The 20,356-nt window shown below is 52.2% G+C and overlaps 3 protein-coding genes across 6 annotated transcripts; 2 read left to right on the top strand and 1 right to left on the bottom strand.

The window, feature by feature from the left end:
- Window positions 1-40: 40 nt before the first annotated feature.
- On the top strand, window positions 41-11,139 carry SKIC2 (SKI2 subunit of superkiller complex). Of its 2 annotated transcripts, none has more exons than XM_059399900.1 (28): window positions 41-145; window positions 223-326; window positions 994-1,103; window positions 1,193-1,310; window positions 1,398-1,512; window positions 1,634-1,708; window positions 1,996-2,049; window positions 2,148-2,338; window positions 2,516-2,644; window positions 2,868-3,013; window positions 3,388-3,534; window positions 3,666-3,750; window positions 3,927-4,033; window positions 4,354-4,500; window positions 4,577-4,673; window positions 4,859-5,071; window positions 5,155-5,265; window positions 7,001-7,231; window positions 8,170-8,307; window positions 8,462-8,599; window positions 8,723-8,827; window positions 9,172-9,319; window positions 9,415-9,541; window positions 9,689-9,899; window positions 10,067-10,177; window positions 10,258-10,476; window positions 10,668-10,808; window positions 10,896-11,139. In XM_059399900.1, exons 1-28 carry the CDS (start codon window positions 124-126, stop codon window positions 11,094-11,096), a joined length of 3,741 nt encoding a protein of 1,246 aa, XP_059255883.1. In that variant the 5' UTR covers window positions 41-123; the 3' UTR covers window positions 11,097-11,139. The 2 variants fall into 2 exon arrangements, with proteins under 2 accessions (XP_059255883.1, XP_059255884.1); XM_059399901.1 differs by having other exon boundaries at window positions 8,726-8,827.
- A 46-nt stretch (window positions 11,140-11,185) lies between these two features.
- DXO (decapping exoribonuclease) lies at window positions 11,186-13,427 on the bottom strand. Of its 2 annotated transcripts, none has more exons than XM_059399907.1 (7): window positions 13,148-13,427; window positions 12,649-13,010; window positions 12,282-12,517; window positions 11,974-12,193; window positions 11,723-11,858; window positions 11,492-11,586; window positions 11,186-11,407 (listed from the first exon to the last, which is right to left on the bottom strand). In XM_059399907.1, the coding sequence occupies exons 2-7, from the start codon at window positions 13,002-13,004 to the stop codon at window positions 11,257-11,259; spliced, it is 1,194 nt and encodes a 397-aa protein (XP_059255890.1). In that variant the 5' UTR covers window positions 13,005-13,010; window positions 13,148-13,427; the 3' UTR covers window positions 11,186-11,256. The 2 variants fall into 2 exon arrangements, with proteins under 2 accessions (XP_059255890.1, XP_059255889.1); XM_059399906.1 differs by having other exon boundaries at window positions 12,649-13,053.
- A 149-nt stretch (window positions 13,428-13,576) lies between these two features.
- Window positions 13,577-20,103, top strand: STK19 (serine/threonine kinase 19). 2 transcript variants are annotated; one of them, XM_059399908.1, is made up of 7 exons: window positions 13,577-13,758; window positions 13,861-13,997; window positions 17,826-17,921; window positions 18,177-18,316; window positions 19,151-19,248; window positions 19,363-19,510; window positions 19,654-20,103. In XM_059399908.1, the coding sequence occupies exons 1-7, from the start codon at window positions 13,659-13,661 to the stop codon at window positions 19,697-19,699; spliced, it is 765 nt and encodes a 254-aa protein (XP_059255891.1). In that variant the 5' UTR covers window positions 13,577-13,658; the 3' UTR covers window positions 19,700-20,103. The 2 variants fall into 2 exon arrangements, with proteins under 2 accessions (XP_059255891.1, XP_059255893.1); XM_059399910.1 differs by lacking the exon at window positions 17,826-17,921.
- The last annotated feature ends 253 nt before the right edge of the window (window positions 20,104-20,356 follow it).

Raw genomic sequence — 20,356 nt, forward strand, 5'->3', positions numbered from 1 at the left:
TCTCTGTCCTCCCCGGCTGCGTGTGACGGAAGTCGCCTCCACTTCCGCCCATTCTGGGGCGGGGTTCGCTCCACGGCTTCTTGCTGCACTTCCGGTCTGCCCCGCCGCTGCGGTGGCTCCAAGATGATGGAGACCGAGCGACTCGGTGAGGGGGAGGGGGTGGAACGAAGGAGTAGTCAGGGGGTGACCCTTGACCTCTGATCTCTGACCTTCCCTCTGTAGTGCTACCTCCTCCAGATCCCCTGGATCTGCCCCTTCGGCCGGTGGAGCTGGGATGCACGGGGCGCTGGGAGCTGCTCAATGTGCCTGGGGCACCAGAGAGCACCGTGAGTGAATGTTGACCCTAACATTGAGCTTCAAACCTCCTCAATTCTCCTTACTGTTGGACTCTAGCGTAACCTCATTCTTCTGTTTCTGGACTCCTGTCATCTGGGCCTGCCTTGTGCCGAACAGACCCCAGCCCAGTGGACCAGCTATGGGTTAGAGCTCATGTGTGGACAGAGCAGGGAGTGCTGGGGATACCTGAGCTCTGAGAATTACTCTTTCAAATGTGTCTTTTTTCTCTGGAGTCACCTTCTGTCTCTAAGCACCAAGGAACTGGTTGATGGCTAGCCTTTGAGGCCCTGCCTCATCCTTAGTTCTGGGCCCCCTTTCCCTAAGACTAGTGATTCTCAAATTTAAGTGTACCTTGTAATTAGTGGTGGGGATTTTTAAGAATACAAATTCCTAAATCCAATCCCAGAGATTGTGAAATTACCGTATTTTGTGTTGTATTGTAATGTATCAGTAATTGTTGTTGCCGGTAAATCAGTAGCAGGTAGTTAACCCTGGAAGACAGGATGATCTTTGGAAGATACTGTTTCTGCTTGGTTGTCCTATTTGGTCAGGAATGTCTGCTGCTTCTGATTTGAACACAAATTCCGTCACTTTCTTTTTTTGTCTGTGTCTTATGCTCTATCTTTACCTAATGTTTCTCATCTTATCCTTTACCAGCTTCCCCACGGCCTCCCTCCATGTGCCCCAGATCTGCAGCAGGAAGCAGAACAGCTGTTTTTGTCATCTCCAGCCTGGTTGCCTCTGCATGGTGTGGAGCACTCTGCCCGGTGAGGAGTCTGGACTAGGGAGGTAGGCCCCTGAAGAAAACTGGCACAGGAAAGAAGGAACACCTGAAAATTGTTTTCCTTTTCTGCAGAAAATGGCAGAGGAAAATGGATCCCTGGTCACTCTTGGCCACACAGGGGGCCCCAGTGCCCTCTGACCTTCAGGCCCAGAGACACCCAACCACAGGCCAGATTCTGGGCTACAAAGAGGTAAGAGGTCAGAGACAACAAGAAGCAGAGTAGGGAAGGGATCAGAGGCAATCTCAGCCTCACTGGGGTTGTGGTCTTTTGCCTCAGGTCCTGTTGGAGAATACGAACCTATCAGCCACCACCTCCTTGTCTCTTCGCCGGCCCCCAGGGCCTATCTCCCAGTCCCTGTGGGGGAATCCAACACAGTACCCTTTCTGGCCAGGTGACTTTTATGGAAATGGAATGGTAGGGGAGAGTGCCCTCAGTCCAGGAAGGGTTCCCCACCCATCTTGTAACTCCACCCCCGCACCCCATGAATCCCTTTTTGTCCACCCTCTCCCTAGGTGGAATGGATGAGCCCACCATAACAGATCTAAGCACTCGGGAGGAGGCTGAGGAGGAGATAGACTTTGAGCAAGGTGAGGTGGTGTGGGCATGGACCCTTGGGAGTGGGGCTGTGAGGCTCGGCCCTGATGAAGAGGGGCCCCAGCCTATCATAGGGCTGCTCCTTCCCCTTCTGTGTCTTTGAGACAATTAGGGAAAGGTATCCTTGTCATAACAGTCTTTACTGTCACCTGTCAGAAAGTTGTCCTAAGTATCCCATTTTCAGCATCTGTGCTGTGAATGGTATCCTGTAGGTTTGAGTAACGTGTGACTTGTGTGACTTTGTGTAGTAGTGGTGATTCTGTCTGTCCTTGTCCTTCAGATCTTCTTACTGTTCCGCCTGGCTTCAAAAAAGGTGTGGACTTTACACCAAAGGGTGAGTTTTAACTTTGAGATGGGGCGTAGAAGTGGTGCCCTTCTCCTGTAGAACAGAGATGGATGTGACCAGGTTTCCTTTTTTTCCTTGCTCCTCAGATCACCCAGCTCCAGCTTCTGGCTTGCTCAGCCTCAGCCGTTTGCTGGAGCCTCTGGATTTGGGTGGGGGAGACGAGGATGAAACTGAGGCAGTGGGACAGCCAGGAATTCCCAGAGGGGACACTGTGGCTGCCTCCCCCTGCAGTGCTTCCATGGCCCGAGCAAGCAGCTTGGAGGACCTAGTGTTGAAGGTTGGTGGTTCTGGGCAGTTGAGGCAGGAAAGAAGGGGCCTTACTGGGGGGCTGAGGGTGAGGTGGGATGGCTGGGTTGGTTGGGTCTAAGAGGAAGATGGGAGCATCTTTTGGGAGGGGTGGTAATGGAGAGCTATTTGACTGTATCTTTATCACTCCTTTCCACGGCTTTTGCAGGAAACATCCCCAGCTGTATCCCCTCCAGAGCCCCCCAAACCCCTGCCTCAGGAGCAGTGGGCGATTCCTGTGGATGTCACCTCCCCTGTTGGTGATTTCTACCGCCTCATTCCCCAGCCGGCCTTCCAGGTAGGCTGGCCTGGTCCTCACATCCTCACCTACTTCTTTCCCACTGTTCACTTCATTTCCTCTGCCAGCCCAGGCCAGATGCCTTCTAGGTCCTTCTTCGACCTCAGTCCTGGCCTTTCTTCACTCTGGCATGCAACTGCCACCTTGCACGCCCCAGGAGTAGGAGGCAGGAGGGTGGGCCCCTTTCCCTTCTCTAGCTGCCATCTGTTTCTCTCTCCCACAGTGGTCATTTGAGCCGGATGTGTTCCAGAAGCAGGCCATCCTGCACTTGGAGCGGCATGACTCTGTCTTCGTTGCGGCTCACACATCTGCGGGGAAGACGGTTGTGGCTGAATATGCCATTGCCCTTGCCCAGAAACACATGACTCGGTACAGGTCCCCTCCCCGGACTCCCCTTTCACCAGCTGGTCCTGGCTTCTCCCACACCCTTTCTGCTTGTTATCTCTTTCCCGCCTCTCCCTCCTCGTTGAGATGAGAGGTCTGGGGAGAAACGGAGACAGGACTAGAGTGAAGCAGGAGGGTGTGATGGGGAGAGGGGTTAGAAGACCCGCGTCAGGTTCGGAAGGGGTTGGGCTACAGAGTTTCTGTGGGGTTGTGTTGTGAAGGAGAATGTGAAGGCAGTTTGGGGAAGATCGGGGACACGTGGGCTCTGGCATGCCTCTGGGAGGGCTCAGGGTGGAAGAGGTGTGCTGCCCGGGAGGCTGTGGGGGTGCTGACCGGCTGACTTCATGTCCTCTTCCCAGCACCATTTACACATCGCCCATCAAGGCCCTGAGCAACCAGAAGTTCCGAGACTTTCGAAACACATTCGGGGATGTGGGATTGCTCACTGGGGATGTGCAGCTGCACCCAGAGGCCTCCTGCCTCATTATGACAACAGAGATCCTTCGGTGAGAGATAGGCACTCAACACGGGTGGATTTTTGGTCAGGAAGGTGAGGCTGCTTCGGACAGCATGTTCACTGAGAACAGGGTAGGGTCAGGAGCCCCTGGGGAGTCAGCCTGTGGCCTCTTCTTCCCAGCTCCATGCTGTACAGCGGCTCAGATGTCATCCGGGACCTGGAGTGGGTCATCTTTGATGAGGTTCACTATATCAATGATGCTGAGGTAGGAGGCACGGGGGCCCCAGGATCTAGTAGTCCTCTCCTGTGGGCCTAGATCACACACCCTTGTGGACCTTACTGCCTTCTTTGCCCCCCGAATGGAACCCTGTGCGCATCCCTAGGGAAGAAGGGCAGCCCCCTCTGAGCTGCTGGTGAGTGGTGTTCTTTCTCTGTGCCCAGCGTGGGGTTGTGTGGGAGGAGGTGCTCATCATGCTCCCTGACCATGTCTCCATCATCCTTCTGAGTGCCACCGTCCCTAATGCCCTTGAGTTCGCCGACTGGATCGGGTGAGATGCGTGCCCTGGGAGGCTTGGGTGGATGGCACCATGGCTCTCCTTGGTTGGGGGAGAGGGTGAAGATGACCATAGCGAGGACAGTGGTCAGGTCTTGAGGGTGGAGAGAAGGAAGGGATGGGTTGGGCCATGTGTCCGACTCTAGTGGCTGCAGGACCCCACTTGGGTCCAGATCATTTTGCGCACTGGGAGAGGGGATGATGGGACAGCCTTCCAGTCTGGCTCCCAGAAAAGTGAAGCCAGAGGGGGAATGTGATGGGATGTGCATCTCTCCTGCACTCTTGCCCCTGACCTGCTCTCTTCTCCCCACTCAGGCGACTGAAACGTCGCCAGATATATGTGATCAGCACTGTTGCGCGCCCCGTTCCCCTGGAGCATTATCTCTTCACGGGGAACAGCCCCAAGACCCAGGGGGAGCTTTTTCTGTTGCTGGACTCCCGAGGCGCCTTCCATACAAAGGGGTAAGCTGGAGATGGGGCAGAGTCAGCGCTGTGACCCCGGGTGTGACTGTGATCACCGACCCACCCCATGTTCCAGGTACTATGCCGCTGTGGAGGCCAAGAAGGAGCGGATGAGCAAACATGCCCAGACCTTTGGGGCCAAGCAGCCCACGCATCAGGGGGGGCCCGCACAGGTGAGAACTTGGAGGCTTGTTACCTGCTACCACCTGTTTCAACTCTGTCCATTCTTCCTACGTTCTCCAGAGGTTTGGACTTGAGCTTTGAATACTGTCCAACTTGACATGGCTTCACCTCCCCTTGCTTTGGCCCTCACTAGTTCAGGGACTCAGCCTTTGCCCCTTTCTGCCCCCTTTTGTAGGACCGTGGTGTATACCTGTCCCTTCTGGCCTCCCTCCGCACCCGCGCACAGCTGCCTGTGGTGGTGTTCACCTTCTCCCGGGGTCGCTGTGATGAGCAAGCCTCGGGCCTCAACTCCCTTGACCTCACCACGAGTTCAGAGAAGAGTGAGATTCACCTCTTCCTGCAGCGCTGCCTTGCCCGCCTCCGTGGCTCTGACCGCCAGCTGCCCCAGGTATGGATGGGGCGTCTTGGAGACTGGTTGGGAGAGGATTCTCCACCACCTTCTTCCTGACCATGGGCCTTGGCTCCCTGCAGGTCCTGCACATGTCCGAACTTCTGCACCGCGGCCTGGGTGTGCACCACAGTGGCATCCTGCCTATTCTTAAAGAGATCGTGGAGATGCTTTTCAGTCGAGGCCTGGTCAAGGTACACACAGTGGTAGAAGGGGGACTCTTCAGCACTTGCTGTTTGCTCCAGGGCTGCCCGGAGGGTGGAGGGGCAAGGTTTTAGAGAAGACAGCGTAGTGGTTAAGAACTTGGGCTCTGGGTCCAGACTGCCTGCGTGTGAATCCCCACTCCACTGCTTACTCACTGTGGGACCTCAGGCAAATTCCTTCATCTTTCTGAGCTTTAGGCTTTCCTGTCTTAAAATGGGGGTACACAAGATAGGTATGGCAGCATTCGGAAGAGAAACCCAAAAAGTTAGCAAGTATCTGAAAAGTTAGTCATTAGAAAAACACAATTTAAAATACTCAACAAGAAATGACTTTACAGCCACTGCTAACATTTAGGAAACTGGCGAATGCCAGGTGTTGCCAGATGTCAGAGATGATAGGATTATAGGAATTCTCATATAGGTGTAGCACATCTGGAGGGCACCCTGGCATTCTTGAGGCAAAACTATATATAATATACTCTTTGATCCTAAATTCTTTTTCTGGGTATATAATGCAAAGAAGTTCCTACCCTGGTCTGTGAGTGAAAATGTCCACTCTTCCTTCTTTTGTTGCCTGTAATCTTGTAGTAGGGTGCTGGTGGCACCAAGGTGCCATCACCAGAAGAATGGTAGGGCATTGTCAGGGGCACTCCCCCACATTGCTCTGCAGCCCCGAGCAACAGTGGATTTGGTATAACCACAGGGACTGGGATGGGTGTTGAAAACACTGTGGCAGAAAAGAAAACACGAGATACATGACTGCTGTTATGTTATTATTACTTTTCATTTGAGTACAGTTGACACACACAGTGTTACATTAATTTCAGATGTAAAACATGGTAATTCTTTTTCTGATTATACAGTAGACGGAAGTTTACCTGGTATGCTGTGCTTACCACAAGTGTAACTCCTGTCTGTCACTATCCGTTGCTCTTATTAGTATCATTGGCTATATTCCTTATGCTAAACATAAGGGTGCATGTATCATTTTAAAATTTTTTTAGTGAGTTGTGAGAGAGGGGCAGAGGGAGAGAGAATCTTAAGCAGGCTCCATTCCCAGCACAGAACCCAACACAGGGCTGATAGGGCTTGATTTCACAACCCTGAGATCATGACCTGAGCCAAAGTCAAGTCGGAGGCTTAACCAGCTGAGCCACCCAGGTACCCTATCATTTATTTCTTGACTTAGGGTATAACTGCCTTTAACGTGGATTATAAATTCATGCACTCAGAATAGGGTACAATCTGCAAGAATATAATCACACAGAACGATACTCTATACCGGGATGATTGATGGTGGAGGGATGGGAGTGAGCTATGAGGGTTACAAGAAAAGAAGTAGAGGGGTGCCCGGGTGGCTCAGTCTGTTAAGCGCCTGCCTTCAGCTCAGGTCATGATCCCAGGGTCCTGGGATTGAGTTGCATTGGGCTCCCTGCTCAGCGAGGAGCCTGCTTCTCCCTCTCCCTCTGCCTGCTGCACCCCCTGCTTATTCTCTCTCTCTGTGTCAAATAAATAAATAAATAAAATCTTAAAAAAACCAAAGTAGATAGTTAAATAGATAAAACGAGGAAAATACAGTGCTTACACTATGATTGGCCCTGAAAGTTAAATGAGATCCTGCGAGTTAACTGTGTGGGACTTAGCCTCGGCTACAAAGTAAGGTGCACTTGGCTAGGGTGGGGTGTGTATTGCACCACTTTGCTGAAGCTCTCTTCCCCCATTCCAGGTCTTGTTTGCCACAGAGACTTTTGCCATGGGTGTAAATATGCCTGCCCGAACAGTGGTGTTTGACTCCATGCGGAAGCATGATGGCTCCGCCTTCCGGGACCTGCTCCCTGGAGAGTACGTGCAGATGGCGGGCCGGGCAGGCCGGAGGGGCCTGGACCCCACCGGCACTGTCATCCTGCTCTGCAAGGGCCGTGTGCCTGAAATGGCAGACCTGCACCGCATGATGATGGTGAGCCGGGGTGGGATGGGCTGAGCTGGGAGGGCCCCAACTCCGGTTACTGGCCCAATTCTCTCTTCCAGCCCTCTTCCCCCTCCCCTTTCTTTGCATAGTTGACCCTTGAACAGTGTAGGGTTAGGGGCACTGACCTCCTGCACAGTCAGATAGCCATGTACAACTTCTGACTCCTGGAAAACTTAACTACTAATAGTGTATACTGTTGGCCTGAAGCCTTACTGGTAACAGATGATCAACACCTATATGTATGTTACACATATTATGTGTTGTATTCTTAAAATAAAGCAACAGATAAGAAAATGTTATGAAGGAACTTATAAGAAAGAAAATACTTATAGGACTATACAGCATTTACTGAAAGAAATCCATGCATAGGGACGCCTGGGTGGCTCAGTTGGTTGGACGACTGCCTTCGGCTCAGATCATGATCCCGGAGTCCCGGGATCGAGTCCCACATCAGGCTCCCAGCTCCATGGGGAGTCTGCTTCGCTCTCTGACCTTCTCCTCGCTCATGCTCTCTCTCACTGTCTCTCTCTCAAATAAATAAATAAAATCTTAAAAAAAAAAAAAAAGAAATCTATGCATAAGTGAACCCGTAAAGTTCAAACCCATGGTGTTCAAGGGTCAACTGTACTTTTTTCTTTTGCCGGGGAGAAATCAAGGTCAGAGTGAGCAGATCTGAGGATTAGACTATCATCTCTAGTTTATTGTCAGTGTGAAGACAGAGCCAGGTAGGACCTTGGAGAGCCTATTTAGTTTTCTTCCCTTATTTTGCAGAGGTGAGTAAGCGGTTTGTCTAAGGTCCTATGGTTGCAGAGAGGGGACGAGATCTGCTGGGAGTAGAACTGCTCCCTAAGGGGCTGGCTGGGGGGCAGCTGGTCCCCAGCCCCCACCCCCGGCTCCATCTCACTGGGTTCTTTGACCTGGCCCAGGGGAAGCCATCACAGCTGCAGTCCCAGTTCCGACTCACATATACCATGATCCTGAACCTGCTGCGGGTGGACGCCCTCAGGGTGGAGGACATGATGAAGAGAAGCTTCTCTGAGTTTCCATCCCGCAAGGACAGCAAGGTGAGGAGGTTGGGATGACCAGTATACTGGGCAGGCAGTTGGGACAAGGGAAGCCGGACTGGGAAGGGGCGGACATCTGGAGACCAGGGGGTGCAGGTGGGGACGGTGGGACACTGGGGACTGTCCTTTCACACCTTCCCCCACTTCGGCCCAGGCTCATGAACAGGCTCTAGCTGAACTGACCAAGAGACTAGGGGCCTTGGAGGAACCTGACACGACTGGCCAATTGGTTGACCTGCCTGAGTATTACAGCTGGGGGGAGGAACTGACAGAGACCCGGAGCCTGATCCAGGTGAGTGTTGTGGGGGTGATGGAGAAAGAGGGGAAGAGAATGCAACACTTTGGGTGCTCCTGAACCTAATCCCAGCCTAGTCTCTGTGTCCGTGATGCTTCCTTCTCTCTCCCCACTCTTTAGCAGCGCATCATGGAGTCTGTGAATGGGCTCAAGTCTCTCTCAGCGGGAAGGGTGGTGGTTGTGAAGAATCAGGAGTATCACAACACATTGGGTGTGATCCTGCAGGTGAGGGTAATGGAAACTCGGACCGTGGGGGGAGTTGGAGTGAATGGGGAAGGAGTTGGGTTGGGAGGAGGGAGGAAGGAACCTCATTCCCATCTTCCCCCTTGGCTGGGGGCAGTTGGTCACAATGGTATACTCATATGCGTTCTTGCTCTCCTTTCCTGTTGTTTTCCACTGGGTGCCTACCTCCTTGTCCGCCCCCGAAGACTGCTTTGACTTGGGTTACCAGTCCATACTGGTGGCTCTGCAGTTGCTTCATGATCACTGCCCGAGGGTGGGGATCTGCTCCCGATCTTTGATCTCCGCTCCTCATGTTGCCCTGGCCTGGCCTTCCCCATCTACCCTAGGTCTCCTCGAACTCCACCAGCAGGGTATTTACAACCCTGGTCTTGTGTGATAAGCCTGTGTCTGAGGACCCACAGGAGAGGCCACCAGCCACCCCAGATGTGCCCTACCCCGATGATCTTGTGGGATTCAAGCTGTTCCTGCCTGAAGGTGAACATGGGGCAGATGTCCGGGTTCCTGACAGCAGTGTGGGCTGCTTGCCTGGGTTCATGGTAATGTTTGGTCCTGCTCTCCCCTTTTCACAGGACCTTGTGACCACACAGTGGCCAAGCTCCAGCCAGGAGATGTGGCCGCCATCACCACCAAGGTTCTCCGGGTGAATGGGGAGAAGATCTTGGAGGACTTCAGCAGGAGGCAGCAACCAAAATTCAAGTCAGGGATGCTGCGGGGGGGGGGGGGGGGATTCTTTTCCTGGGGAGGGACCATGTAACGGGGTGTGGAGAGGTGCGGCTGGGGTGTAGGGGCTTCTGTGGAAGAAAAGACTCTGCCTTAGTTTTCAAGACTTTGCTCCTTCCTCAGGAAGGATCCTCCCATTGCAGCTGTGACCACTGCTGTGCAGGAACTGCTGCGTCTGGCTCAGGCCTACCCAGCGGGACCCCCTACCCTTGACCCTGTCAATGACCTGCAGCTCAAAGATGTATCAGTGGTAGAGGGGGGGCTCCGAGCCCGGAAGCTGGAGGAGCTGATTGGCGGTGCTCAGTGTGTGCACAGCCCTCGTTTCTCTGCCCAGGTAGGGTCCTGGATGCCAGCTCCCAAGCTGAGAGGTGGGAGTGGGGGGTGGGTTTCCCTTCTGGACCCCTGTACACTGGCCAGTCCCATCTCTGCCCTTGTCCTTGGTGCCCTCCTGCCCTGGGGCACGGGGAAGACTAATGTGCTTCCGCTGGTGGCTCTCTGCAGTACCTGAAGCTGCAGGAGCGCGTGCAGATACAGAAGGAGATGGAGCGACTACGCTTCCTGCTGTCAGATCAGTCACTGCTGCTGCTCCCAGAGTATCACCAGCGAGTAGAGGTCGGAGGGGCAGCAGTGGGGGGTAGGGGGCTAGTGAGGGAGAAGATAGCAGGCTCCCAACACCTACCATCTTTCTTCAGGTGCTCCGAACCCTGGGTTATGTAGACGAGGTGGGCACGGTGAAGCTGGCAGGGCGGGTGGCTTGTGCCATGAGCAGCCATGAGCTGCTCCTCACTGAGCTCATGTTTGACAATGCTCTGAGTGCCCTGCGGCCGGAGGAGATTGCAGCCCTGCTCTCCGGCCTGGTCTGCCAGAGCCCTGGGGACCCAGGGGAGCAGCTCCCAAGCACCCTCAAACAGGTAGGGGACACCCAACCCACTTCTCCCCCTTGGCTGTGGTGTTCCCAATTCCCATCCCTGGGTGTTCTCCAGGTGATGCCTCCAGCCCTGTTAAGTGTCCCTAAGAGCTGGGATGCTGCCTTTCTTGACCTGGGACTCCCCACTCCTGGAGAAGGAAGGCAGGGTCTGAGCCTCTCCTTTCCCATCTGCAGGGAGTTGAACGTGTCCGGGCTGTGGCCAAGCGGATTGGTGAGGTCCAGGTGGCCTGTGGCTTGAACCAGACAGTGGAGGAATTTGTGGGGGAGCTGAATTTTGGGCTTGTCGAAGTTGTGTACGAGTGGGCCCGGGGCATGGTGAGTCACTGGGGTTTTGTGGGTGGCGGGTTGGGGAGAGGCTGCCCAGGTCTACCACATTCAGTCCTCACCCTGCTTCCCTTACAGCCCTTCTCCGAGCTGGCGGGGCTTTCGGGGACCCCTGAGGGCCTGGTGGTCCGCTGCATCCAGCGCCTGGCTGAGATGTGTCGCTCACTGAGGGGGGCAGCCCGCCTTGTAGGTGAGCCTGTGTTAGGTGCCAAGATGGAGACAGCAGCTACCCTGCTACGGAGGGACATCGTCTTTGCAGCCAGCCTGTACACTCAGTGAATGCCCTCTGTGTAAAAATGTAGTAATAAAACAGTAAACCACGTGTGTGTACTGGAGGTGCTGGGCAGGGTCGACTCAGGCAAAAGACATAGCAAGAAGAACCACCTAGAAATATGCTTTTATCTGTGCACACAGAGACAGGACCAGCCCTTTCAAGGTCTCAGTCTTTGGGGGAAGGTGTCCTGGGGGCTGATGGGAGGTCCCGGGTCACAGCTTCCACATACCATGTGGGCAGGAAGACGTAGGGTGCGTCTTGATGTTTAGACACTGTGACTGGGCTGCCAGGCTCCCAGGAGAAGAGATAGACAAGCCTAGGGGGCACATGGAGTCACAAGTTGAGGGCTGGAGGAGAGCTCCGGGGACCCAGGGGGCAGGGACAGAGCTGAAAGACTCACCTGGGATCATCCTGGACAACTGTGTTCTGGGCAAAGCTAAGGAAGGCAGCACAGAAGTTCATGCACACGGAGGGATTCCAGCCATCACGGTCATTCTAAAGAGGGCCAAGGAGGAGGGAGAAGATAGGCAGTGAGGGGGCAGGGAGGGGAAAACGGACTACAGCCGGGAACACTGGACCTGTGGCCCTGGTGTGGGGGATGCAGGTGGGAGCTGCGACACCGCTGCCTTACCCTGACATACTCGAACATCTCCATGGTAGGAAAGGTCTTGAGGGAACAGACGAAACCCTCTGGGTTACGGAAGCCAGCAACGACGTTTGGGACCCCCAAAAGGAATGACTGAGCCCACCATTTTAGCAGCTTATGTCTGTCAGGAAAGGCAAGGGGTCAGTAGGACCTTTCCTCCACCCTCCAGCTTCTCTCAGGTCCCTTTTCCAGCTCTCTTGTTTTAGGCTCTCACCCTACCCAACCCCATTCTGAACCTGTAGAAGTTCCTCCAGTGGCCAGGCCTGTGCATCTCCTTGGAAGTCTTGAGCTCCACATAGCAGGCAGGGGGCTGTGTGCATGGGGCCCGGGGGTCCATGCAGTCTACCTCCCCCGAGAAGAGTAGACGGTGGTTTCCCAGGCGGCTGCGTAGCACAGAGCAGAAGGCCACATTGGTGTTAACCTCCCCGGAGGGATCTGGGAAGCTTCCAGGCTTGTCTGCACAAGGAGAGAAATGGCAACAAGGGTGGGGACTTTCAATCTCTGGGGAAGAGCATGTAGGCTACAGAGCAGGGGCAACTCTCACCTGCACACATGTACTGCTCAAACTTGTACCCCATGTACATAAGCTCCCGGAGGAGGGGTGGCCGGGCAAGCCTCTGGGCCCGAGCTGCTGGTGTCTCTACTTCACTCAGGTACAGTGTCCCCTGGAAGCGGGAGGCCGCCAGCTGCCAGCCCTCCTGCTGCTCATACGGTGTCATCAGCAATTTTGTCAGGTGCCCCCGCCATGTCACTATGGCCTCTGCCAGCCAGCCTGGACCCCTAAAGGGAGGAGTTAGAAGCATTAGCTCAGATGATTTCCCCAAGAGTCTACGTTCCTTCTAAAGACTGAACCCACTCCAGCTTAGAGGGTAGGTGCAGATCTCTAGATCTGTGTGCTGTACTTTGCTCACCCCTCCAGCTTGCCTCGGTGATCCAGGAGCCAGTGCAGCAGGTGGTCCAGCCCCTCTTGGAGCTCCTCATCCCTGGGTTGGTATCGATCAGGGTATCCATCTCTGAGGTCAAAATTGGGGCCTTGGTCATTGGTAGGGGGTGGGCTGTAGTAGCGCAAGGCTTGAGCATCTCCGTGGTACTGGCGTTGTGCATCCAGAGAGAAGCAGCCCAGTTCGGAAGGGCGCCCATAGAAAGGAAAGGGCCCAGTATAGAGGGCAGGGTCTGTGGGCAGCGAGGATGCTGGGCTGGTGAGTTTGTTCCGAGGCTCAGCTACCTCTACATTCTCCAATTTTCTCTTGTTCTCTCTGCGATCCATGAGGTCCTAAGAACGGAAGGTTGGGAAGTTATCCTTTCACAGAGGAGCCCTGGAAAAGGGAGACTCTGGGTTAGGACTAGGCGAGCCTACTGATGGCCAGGCTCTGGCCCTGGAACAGAACCAAGGCCAGGTGCATAGCCCACCTTTTCCCTTGCCCTATATCCCCGCCTCCAGATGCTCCAAACGCAGTAAGCTGAGGAAGGCTGTCCGGGCTCACAGCAAGGATCTGATTGTCCCAAAGCCCGCCAACCTCGACCTCCACCTCCGCGGAGCTAAAGCGACAAGGCAGGTACGTCCGGAAGACGGGGTGGCACGCAAAAGTGGTTTTCCGCCCTCCAAGACGCAATCATGCAGCGACAGTGGCTGGCAGACCCCTCAGCCGCGCGGGGCGGGGAGCGCTTCATCCCGCCGCCCACGCGTTCCGGACTCTGAGAGCCGGCGGAGGCAGCCGATCCCGGCAGGCGTGCGGCGACGCTCCTCCCCCGCCGGCTGAAAAGGCAAGTTGACGCCGCTTCGGTCTCACGTCATTCTTCTTCCGCGGGGCAGACCGGCCTCCCGGGAGCCTGAGGTCACTGCTGTGCGCCGGAAGACGCTGTCTCCTTGGCCCCTTGTCTCAACACAGACCTCTTCCCCGGCCGCCTGACATCCCGGGATATGAGCCGGAAGAGACAGCGCCTGGTCCCGGACGCCTTTGGGCTGAAGAGGCGGCGGGAGCGAGGACAGGCAGAGGCGGATCCTCTAAGGGGCGAGTCGGGTAAGCGCGGCCGCCCCAGGGCGACATGGGGAGCGGCGGGCGGTGGGAGAACGGCGCCCCCCGCCCTCCTTCTCGCTGCAGTGACCCGGTCTCTCCGCCCAGGGTCGGCGCGCGCGGCGGTCGCCGAGCTGGTGCAGCTGTTCCCGCGAGGCCTGTTCGAGGACGCGCTGCCGCCCATAGCGCTGAGGAGCCAGGTGTACAGCCTCGTGCCGGACCGGACGGTGGCCGACCGGCAGCTGGTGAGCGGCGTCGGAGCGACAGACGGAAGCAGCTTCCCGGCCTCGCGGGCGCTCCCGAGGGTCCCCATCACTCAGACGCTCGGTGGCTCCGCCGGCCCTCGGCCGCTCAGCGGGCGTTCGGGCCCTTTGGGCCGGTCCTTGCGGGGCCAAGGAAAATGCCACAGACCCTGTTAGAAGACCCAGAGGCAGTAGGGAGCATGCCACATCGTGCAAGTGGAAGAGCGACTCTTGGGAAAACGGAGTCATCGGGCACAGTTGGAGCTTTACAGCGCTGGGAATGCAGGCGGGCGTCTGGTCGCGGCAGGCCTTGTGCGGCGGTGGTGTTTCAGACTTAACACGGAAGGCGATAAGCTAGCAGAGAATGTTAATCAGGAGAGGGAACACTGTGTTGCGTGGATTGGAGGGAGTGAGATGAGACGGGGAGATCAGTGAGGAAGATACTGCATCGGAGAACTGGCGAAGGTCTAAATGAGGGGAGAGCAGTAGGGAGGGCGAGGGTGGGTGAAGGTGGAGGGGAGTGGGGAAGAGGGAAGAGTCCAGGAAGAGTCAGATTTTCTGGATGATGGGGATTGAGTGGTTGGTGGAGTGAATAGAAGAGGAGGGCACTGGGGCACCTGGGTGGCTCAGTGGGTTAAAGCCTCTGACTTCAGCTCAGGTCATGATCCCAGGGTCCTGGGATCGAGCCCCGCATCGGGCTCTCTGTTCCACGGAGAGCCTGCTTCCTTCTCTCTCTGCCTGACTCTCTGCCTACTTGTGATCTCTCTCTGTCAAATAAATAAACAAGATCTTAAAAAAAAAAAAATGTATCTTTATAAAAAAAAAAGGAGGGCACTGAGTTGTTTGGGTGGATGATAGGTTTGATTTTGTACAAGTTGGAGGTGCATGGGTAGCATCCAAAGGCAAGTGTGTAGTGGACAGTTGGATATGAGGGACTGGAGAGAATTCTGGGCCAGTGATACTAGGTTTGGAGTGGTTGAGGTATGAGCTGTGGTTCAGTCTGTGGATGTGGGTGAGATTGGGTAGGAAGAGTGAGTAGAGGAGTAATTTGTAACCTTTTTACAAACTTTAAAAGATAATGAAAGTTATGACTCTTCTCACAAAAATGTATACGTGCCACATACATACAAGATGTATGTGCATTTTTTGGGGGGAGGGGACGTTGTTTCATGGGTCCTCGGGTCCAGGGTTAAGGACCTCGAGTGTAGAGTGAAAGGACCAAATCTACAAAATTGAGAGATACCTATGTTTAAGGCAGTCCTGAGTTCTGTTTCAGAATTATCTGGGCTGCTTATTCAAAAATAAAGGTTCCTGGGACTCACCTAAAGCTAATAGATGCAGATCTTTTGAGTGTAGGACCTGGGAATCTACATTTTGAATTACTGTCTCAAGTGATTCTTCCTTAAGATTTGGGACCCATTGATGTGAGGGGAAAGCATAGGAAGAGGAGTCTCTGGAAGAAGCTGAGAAGGAATTGCGGGAGTTAGGAGGAACCACGGAAGAGGCGTATTGAGAAATCACATAGATTGTCAAGGAGGTGGAGTAGCTGGCAGTGTTAGAACCCGTGATTTAAGACAGTGGTCAGTATAGGGATTAAGTAAAATAATATCCAAAATCTGTCCATTGGATTTAGCAGGTGGAAGATTAATGGCATCCTGTCAGGATGAAAGGAGGGAAGAAAAGGAAGATGGAGACTAGCTCCACTCTCATGAGGAAGTGAGTTAGATGGAACCACTCCTTATAGACTATTTGTTGTTTTTTTAATTTACTGATGTTAGCCTAAATTTTAAAAAAGCTTTAAAAATGCATAAAAGAAAATATAAACACACACACAATTTAAAAATGTTCATAAAGCAGATATCCATTTAACCACTACCCAAGGCCACCTATAGCTACATACATCAATCTCCAGTCAAAAGGACTTAATGTCCCTTGGTGGTAACTATGGTCCTAACTGGTACAATAGTCGTTCCTTTGGTTCGCTTTATACCATCTGTGTGATAACCTGTAAATGACATAGCTTAGTTTTATCCATTTTTGACCTTGAGATAAACAAAATCATACTGTATATATGTACATACATATATATGTACTATATTTATATCTTGTTTCATTAGGAGAATACTTTTGAAATTCTCAGTTTCAAATAGTTCAGTAGCAATAGTTCATACACTTTCATAGTTTTCTATTTTGTGAATATGTCTCATTTTGTTCTAGTGAAAAAAATTATGTTTCTAGGCAATCTATCATCTGAATTTTCTTTCTTTCTTTCTTTCTTTTTTTTAAGATTTTATTTATTTGTCAGAGAGAGAGCAAGCGAGAGCAAGCACAGGCAGACAGAGTGGCAGGCAGAGTCAGAGGGAGAAGCAGGCTCCCTGTGGAGCAAGGAGCCCGATGTGGGACTCGATCCAATGATGCTGGGATGATGACCTGAGCTGAAGGCAGCTGCTTAACCAACTGAGCCACCCAGGCGTCCCTATCATTTGAATTTTCAAATTTATTGGCATAAAATTTGTAGTCTCATTTTATTGTTTATTGGATGTGTAGCAATGATCCTTTTTTCATTCTTTATATTGATTATCTCTGCTTTATCTAGTCCACCCATCCCTCCCCCCCCCAACCGTTTTCTTGGTCAGTCTCATCAGTGGCTTATCAATTTTAATAGTTTTATCAATAGCTTTGTTGTTTTCTTGTACACATATTTTCTATTTTATTAGTGTTTATTCTCCACTGTTGTGTTTCTTTTACTTTTTTCTGATTAATTTCATCCTCTCTTCACTTCTAATATATGCGTGTTAAGTTGTAGTTTATCTTAGTCATGTGCAGGTATATATATATAGTTTTGGTATATATTTTTGGCTACCTTTCAGTTTAAAATATGTTCTAACTTCTTTTGTCATGTTTTTTCTTGGACCGAGGGTTGATTAGGAATGTATGTCTTAATTTTAATCTGTCTTTAATTTTAATGTATGTGTGCGTTTTCATATTACCTATTTGTCACTGATTTCTGACACAAAAGATACTGTGGTCAGGGAACATAAACAATATGCTTTTAGTCATTTGAAGTTTATTGAGATTTGCTTTGTGCTATGTGTTCAGTTTTGCTAAATATTCTATATATATTTGAAGAGAATATGTATTTTTCAGTTATTAGTTTCTTAGTAACTAAAGTTAATGCAAGTTATTTCCTTACCTCTGTTTGTTCTATGAGTTTTTGAGAGGTGGATTAATTAATTTATATGATTATGGATTTGCTAGTATCTTTTCAAATATTTTCCCTACCTTCTCACCTTCCCTCACCCAAAGTCTTGACTGTTAATTCCTTGAAGGCAGGGTCCATGTCTTAATCACTATCTTATTTTAGTGTCTGGCATATGATTGGAAAATACATATTGATTTCTTTTTTTTTTTTTTTAAAGATTTTATTTATTTATTTGACAGAGGGAGATCACAAACAGGCAGAGAGGCAGGCAGAGAGAGAGAGGAGGAAGCAGGCTCCCTGTTGAGCAGAGAGTCCGATGCGGGGCTCGATCCCAGGACCCTGAGATCATGACCTGAGCCGAAGGCAGCGGCTTAACCCACTGAGCCACCCAGGCGTCCCCATATTGATTTCTTGATAGGCAGCTGATGGGGTGCGTGGATGGGAAAGTGGGTAACTAATTTGAAAAGACTATTTAGTAATCCACCTGATTCTCTTCCCACAGTTTTTTCTTTGCTTAGAGAAAAATTCACAGTGTTTGCAATAAAATATCCCTGCCCAAAAGTGCCCAGAATATATCAGAGTATCTTACCCTGATACCATTCTTTTTACTCCCATCTCCCTGGAGACAGAAGGAGCTTCAAGAGCAGGGGGAGATCAGAGTCATCCAACTAGGCTTTGACTTGGATGCCCATGGAATTATCTTCACTGAGGACTACAGGACCAGAGTGCGTGTAACTGTGTGTGTGTGCCATAGGGTGTGGGGGGCAAGCAGGGAAGTTGGAGAATGGAAATAAAGAGACAGTTTTTCCGCTCTGTGTGTTACAGAGAGGACACAGAGCTCTGGTCCGTAGTAATATAAAGGAGAAGAAAAGGAGGTAGAAGGACATGAGCAAAAGGGAAAACGGGAGGAGGAATATCCTGGAGATGGTCAGTAGAGGCTGAGGTTGGGGCCAGACCTCATCTCTCATCTCTGGTTCCAGGTCCTCAAGGCCTGCGATGGCCGACCATATGCTGGGGCAGTGCAGAAGTTTCTGGCTTTGGTACTTCCAGCCTGTGGGGACCTTAGCTTCCAGCAAGACCAAATGACACAGACCTTCGGCTTCAGGGACCCAGAGATCACGTGAGACTTGGGGGAATAACAGAGCTCAGGCATCTGAGACTTCTCTGTATCCATCCAGTCCCATCCAGCTTTGTCCTTTTGGTGAACCTGCCAAAAAGATAGATGGACTCTTCTTTTTAGGAAAATGACCCTAATTTGTGCTCCGCCCATAAGAGAGGAGGCCTGTTTTTATCTGAGTCCTTGGAAAGAGCCCTAGTCTAGAATTCAAGAGATCTGGGTGACTAATCCAATGAATTTAGAGGCCTGGCAGGCACCATAAATGCCTATTGTGAACCCTGCTGAGACTAAGAGAATTGAGAATGGTAGGAGCTTGGATGCCCCTAAAACCTACATTAAAAAGCAGTGACTGGACAAGGGCAAAATAAAGATTCCATTTCAGGGGGCCTTATCTGGCTCAGGCTCCCTATTTTGTAACCCAAGGCAAATGTGAAAGCATTTTATAAACTTTTTAGTAAGACATGGGGAAGCCATGGTGAGGTATACATCAGCAGAGGCAGGAGCCCAGAAGAAAGGCCCTTGTTTCACCCTTGGGGTTGGGCTGAGGCTGTGTCAGGGCATGTGGTCAAGGAGGGCTTCTAGAAGCAGAAGGTGATTTAGTTGAACAAGTAATAATAATGCAAAAGAAAGGGGGTGGGGAGTAGGAGCCGGGGAATGGAAGCAAGGCCGGGCACCAAACAGCAGGGTGGTGGGAACGAGAACCATTCCAGGGTGGGCTTCTGTTCCTTAGTCCCTTTACATGGTTGCCCATTTGGGGAGACTGTTCAAGCATCAGTGGGCAGGAATAGGATTCTCAGAGCTCAACTCTTCTCTCTCTTGACTCCCCACCCTCCTTAGGCAACTAGTGAATGCTGGAGTGCTCACCGTCCGAGATGCTGGGAGTTGGTGGCTGGCCGTGCCTGGTGCTGGGAGATTCATTAAATATTTTGTTAAAGGTATTCTATCCGCATCTCAAGTCTTCACCCGCTTAAGAACGAACACCTTTGGGTAGTTTCTCGGGGCCCAGGCCTTATTCCCCTTTCCCCTCTTCTGTGCCATTTCTTCTCCAGGGCGCCAGGCTGTCCTTGGCATGGTCCGGAAGGCCAAGTACCGGGAGCTACTCCTATCAGAGCTCTTGGGCCGGCGGGCACCTGCCACGGTGCGACTCGGCCTCACCTACCACGTGCATGACCTCATTGGGGCGCAGCTGGTGGACTGGTGAGTCTCACCCCCAGCCTCTGGCAGATCACCAAGCAGTGGCCCAAGGTTGGATTCCCTCTGCCATATTCCAGGTCAAGCTCTGAGTTTTCCCTGGACTTTAGGCCTGGGGATCTGGCTTCAGCCTCGTCTTTCTTTTGCAGTGTCTCCACCACTTCTGGAACTCTTCTCCGCCTGCCGGAGACCTGAGGATTCTCCTCGTTATTGCATACCTCCCCAGAGTGGGGTGAGAGGGACCCAGGAGTACTGCCCAGTGGTGGCTGAGACAGGGTCACCTTGGCAAGGCATGGGAGCCCAGATGATTGTTGGCCTTGCTTCTGCTCAAAGGGTCAGATGCGATTGCTGCTGTTTACCTGGGCTCTGATCCAGTGGTGGGGTTTGGGCAATGCTTCTCTGCCCTTCCATGGAAGTGGAGCCAGAAAGCAGGCCAAGGCCATGGCTATTGCCTTTCTTGTAGCAAAGTCTGCTGTCACTCTCTTGGGATAGGAAGACAGGATTTCTGGGGAGGCTGGTGAGGGAGGGCAGAGTCCTCTGTTCTATATATCAAGGTAAAACTGCCAAATAAAGTACTTCTGCCTGTGCGATTCCCTGGATGTCTTTGTTTAATGTGGTGTATCTGGGCGCCTCATTTGTGGGTAGAGTTAAAGCTAGACTTGAGCCTGAGCTTTGCCTCGTTGTTCAGAGAGATAAAAAAAGGACACTGAGGTCAGTTCTCCCTATGGGAGATAAAGGTATACCTGATCTAAACAACAGAATTTCTGTTAAGGCCTGCACAAAGCAAAGGTCTGGTGTCGTTCAGGTTTTGTGGGGGTTGTAGTTAGAGATAAGCGTCTTGTACCTTGTTTT

Source organism: Mustela nigripes, chromosome 5 (assembly GCF_022355385.1).
Source record: "Mustela nigripes isolate SB6536 chromosome 5, MUSNIG.SB6536, whole genome shotgun sequence".
Classification (NCBI taxonomy): domain Eukaryota; kingdom Metazoa; phylum Chordata; class Mammalia; order Carnivora; family Mustelidae; genus Mustela; species Mustela nigripes.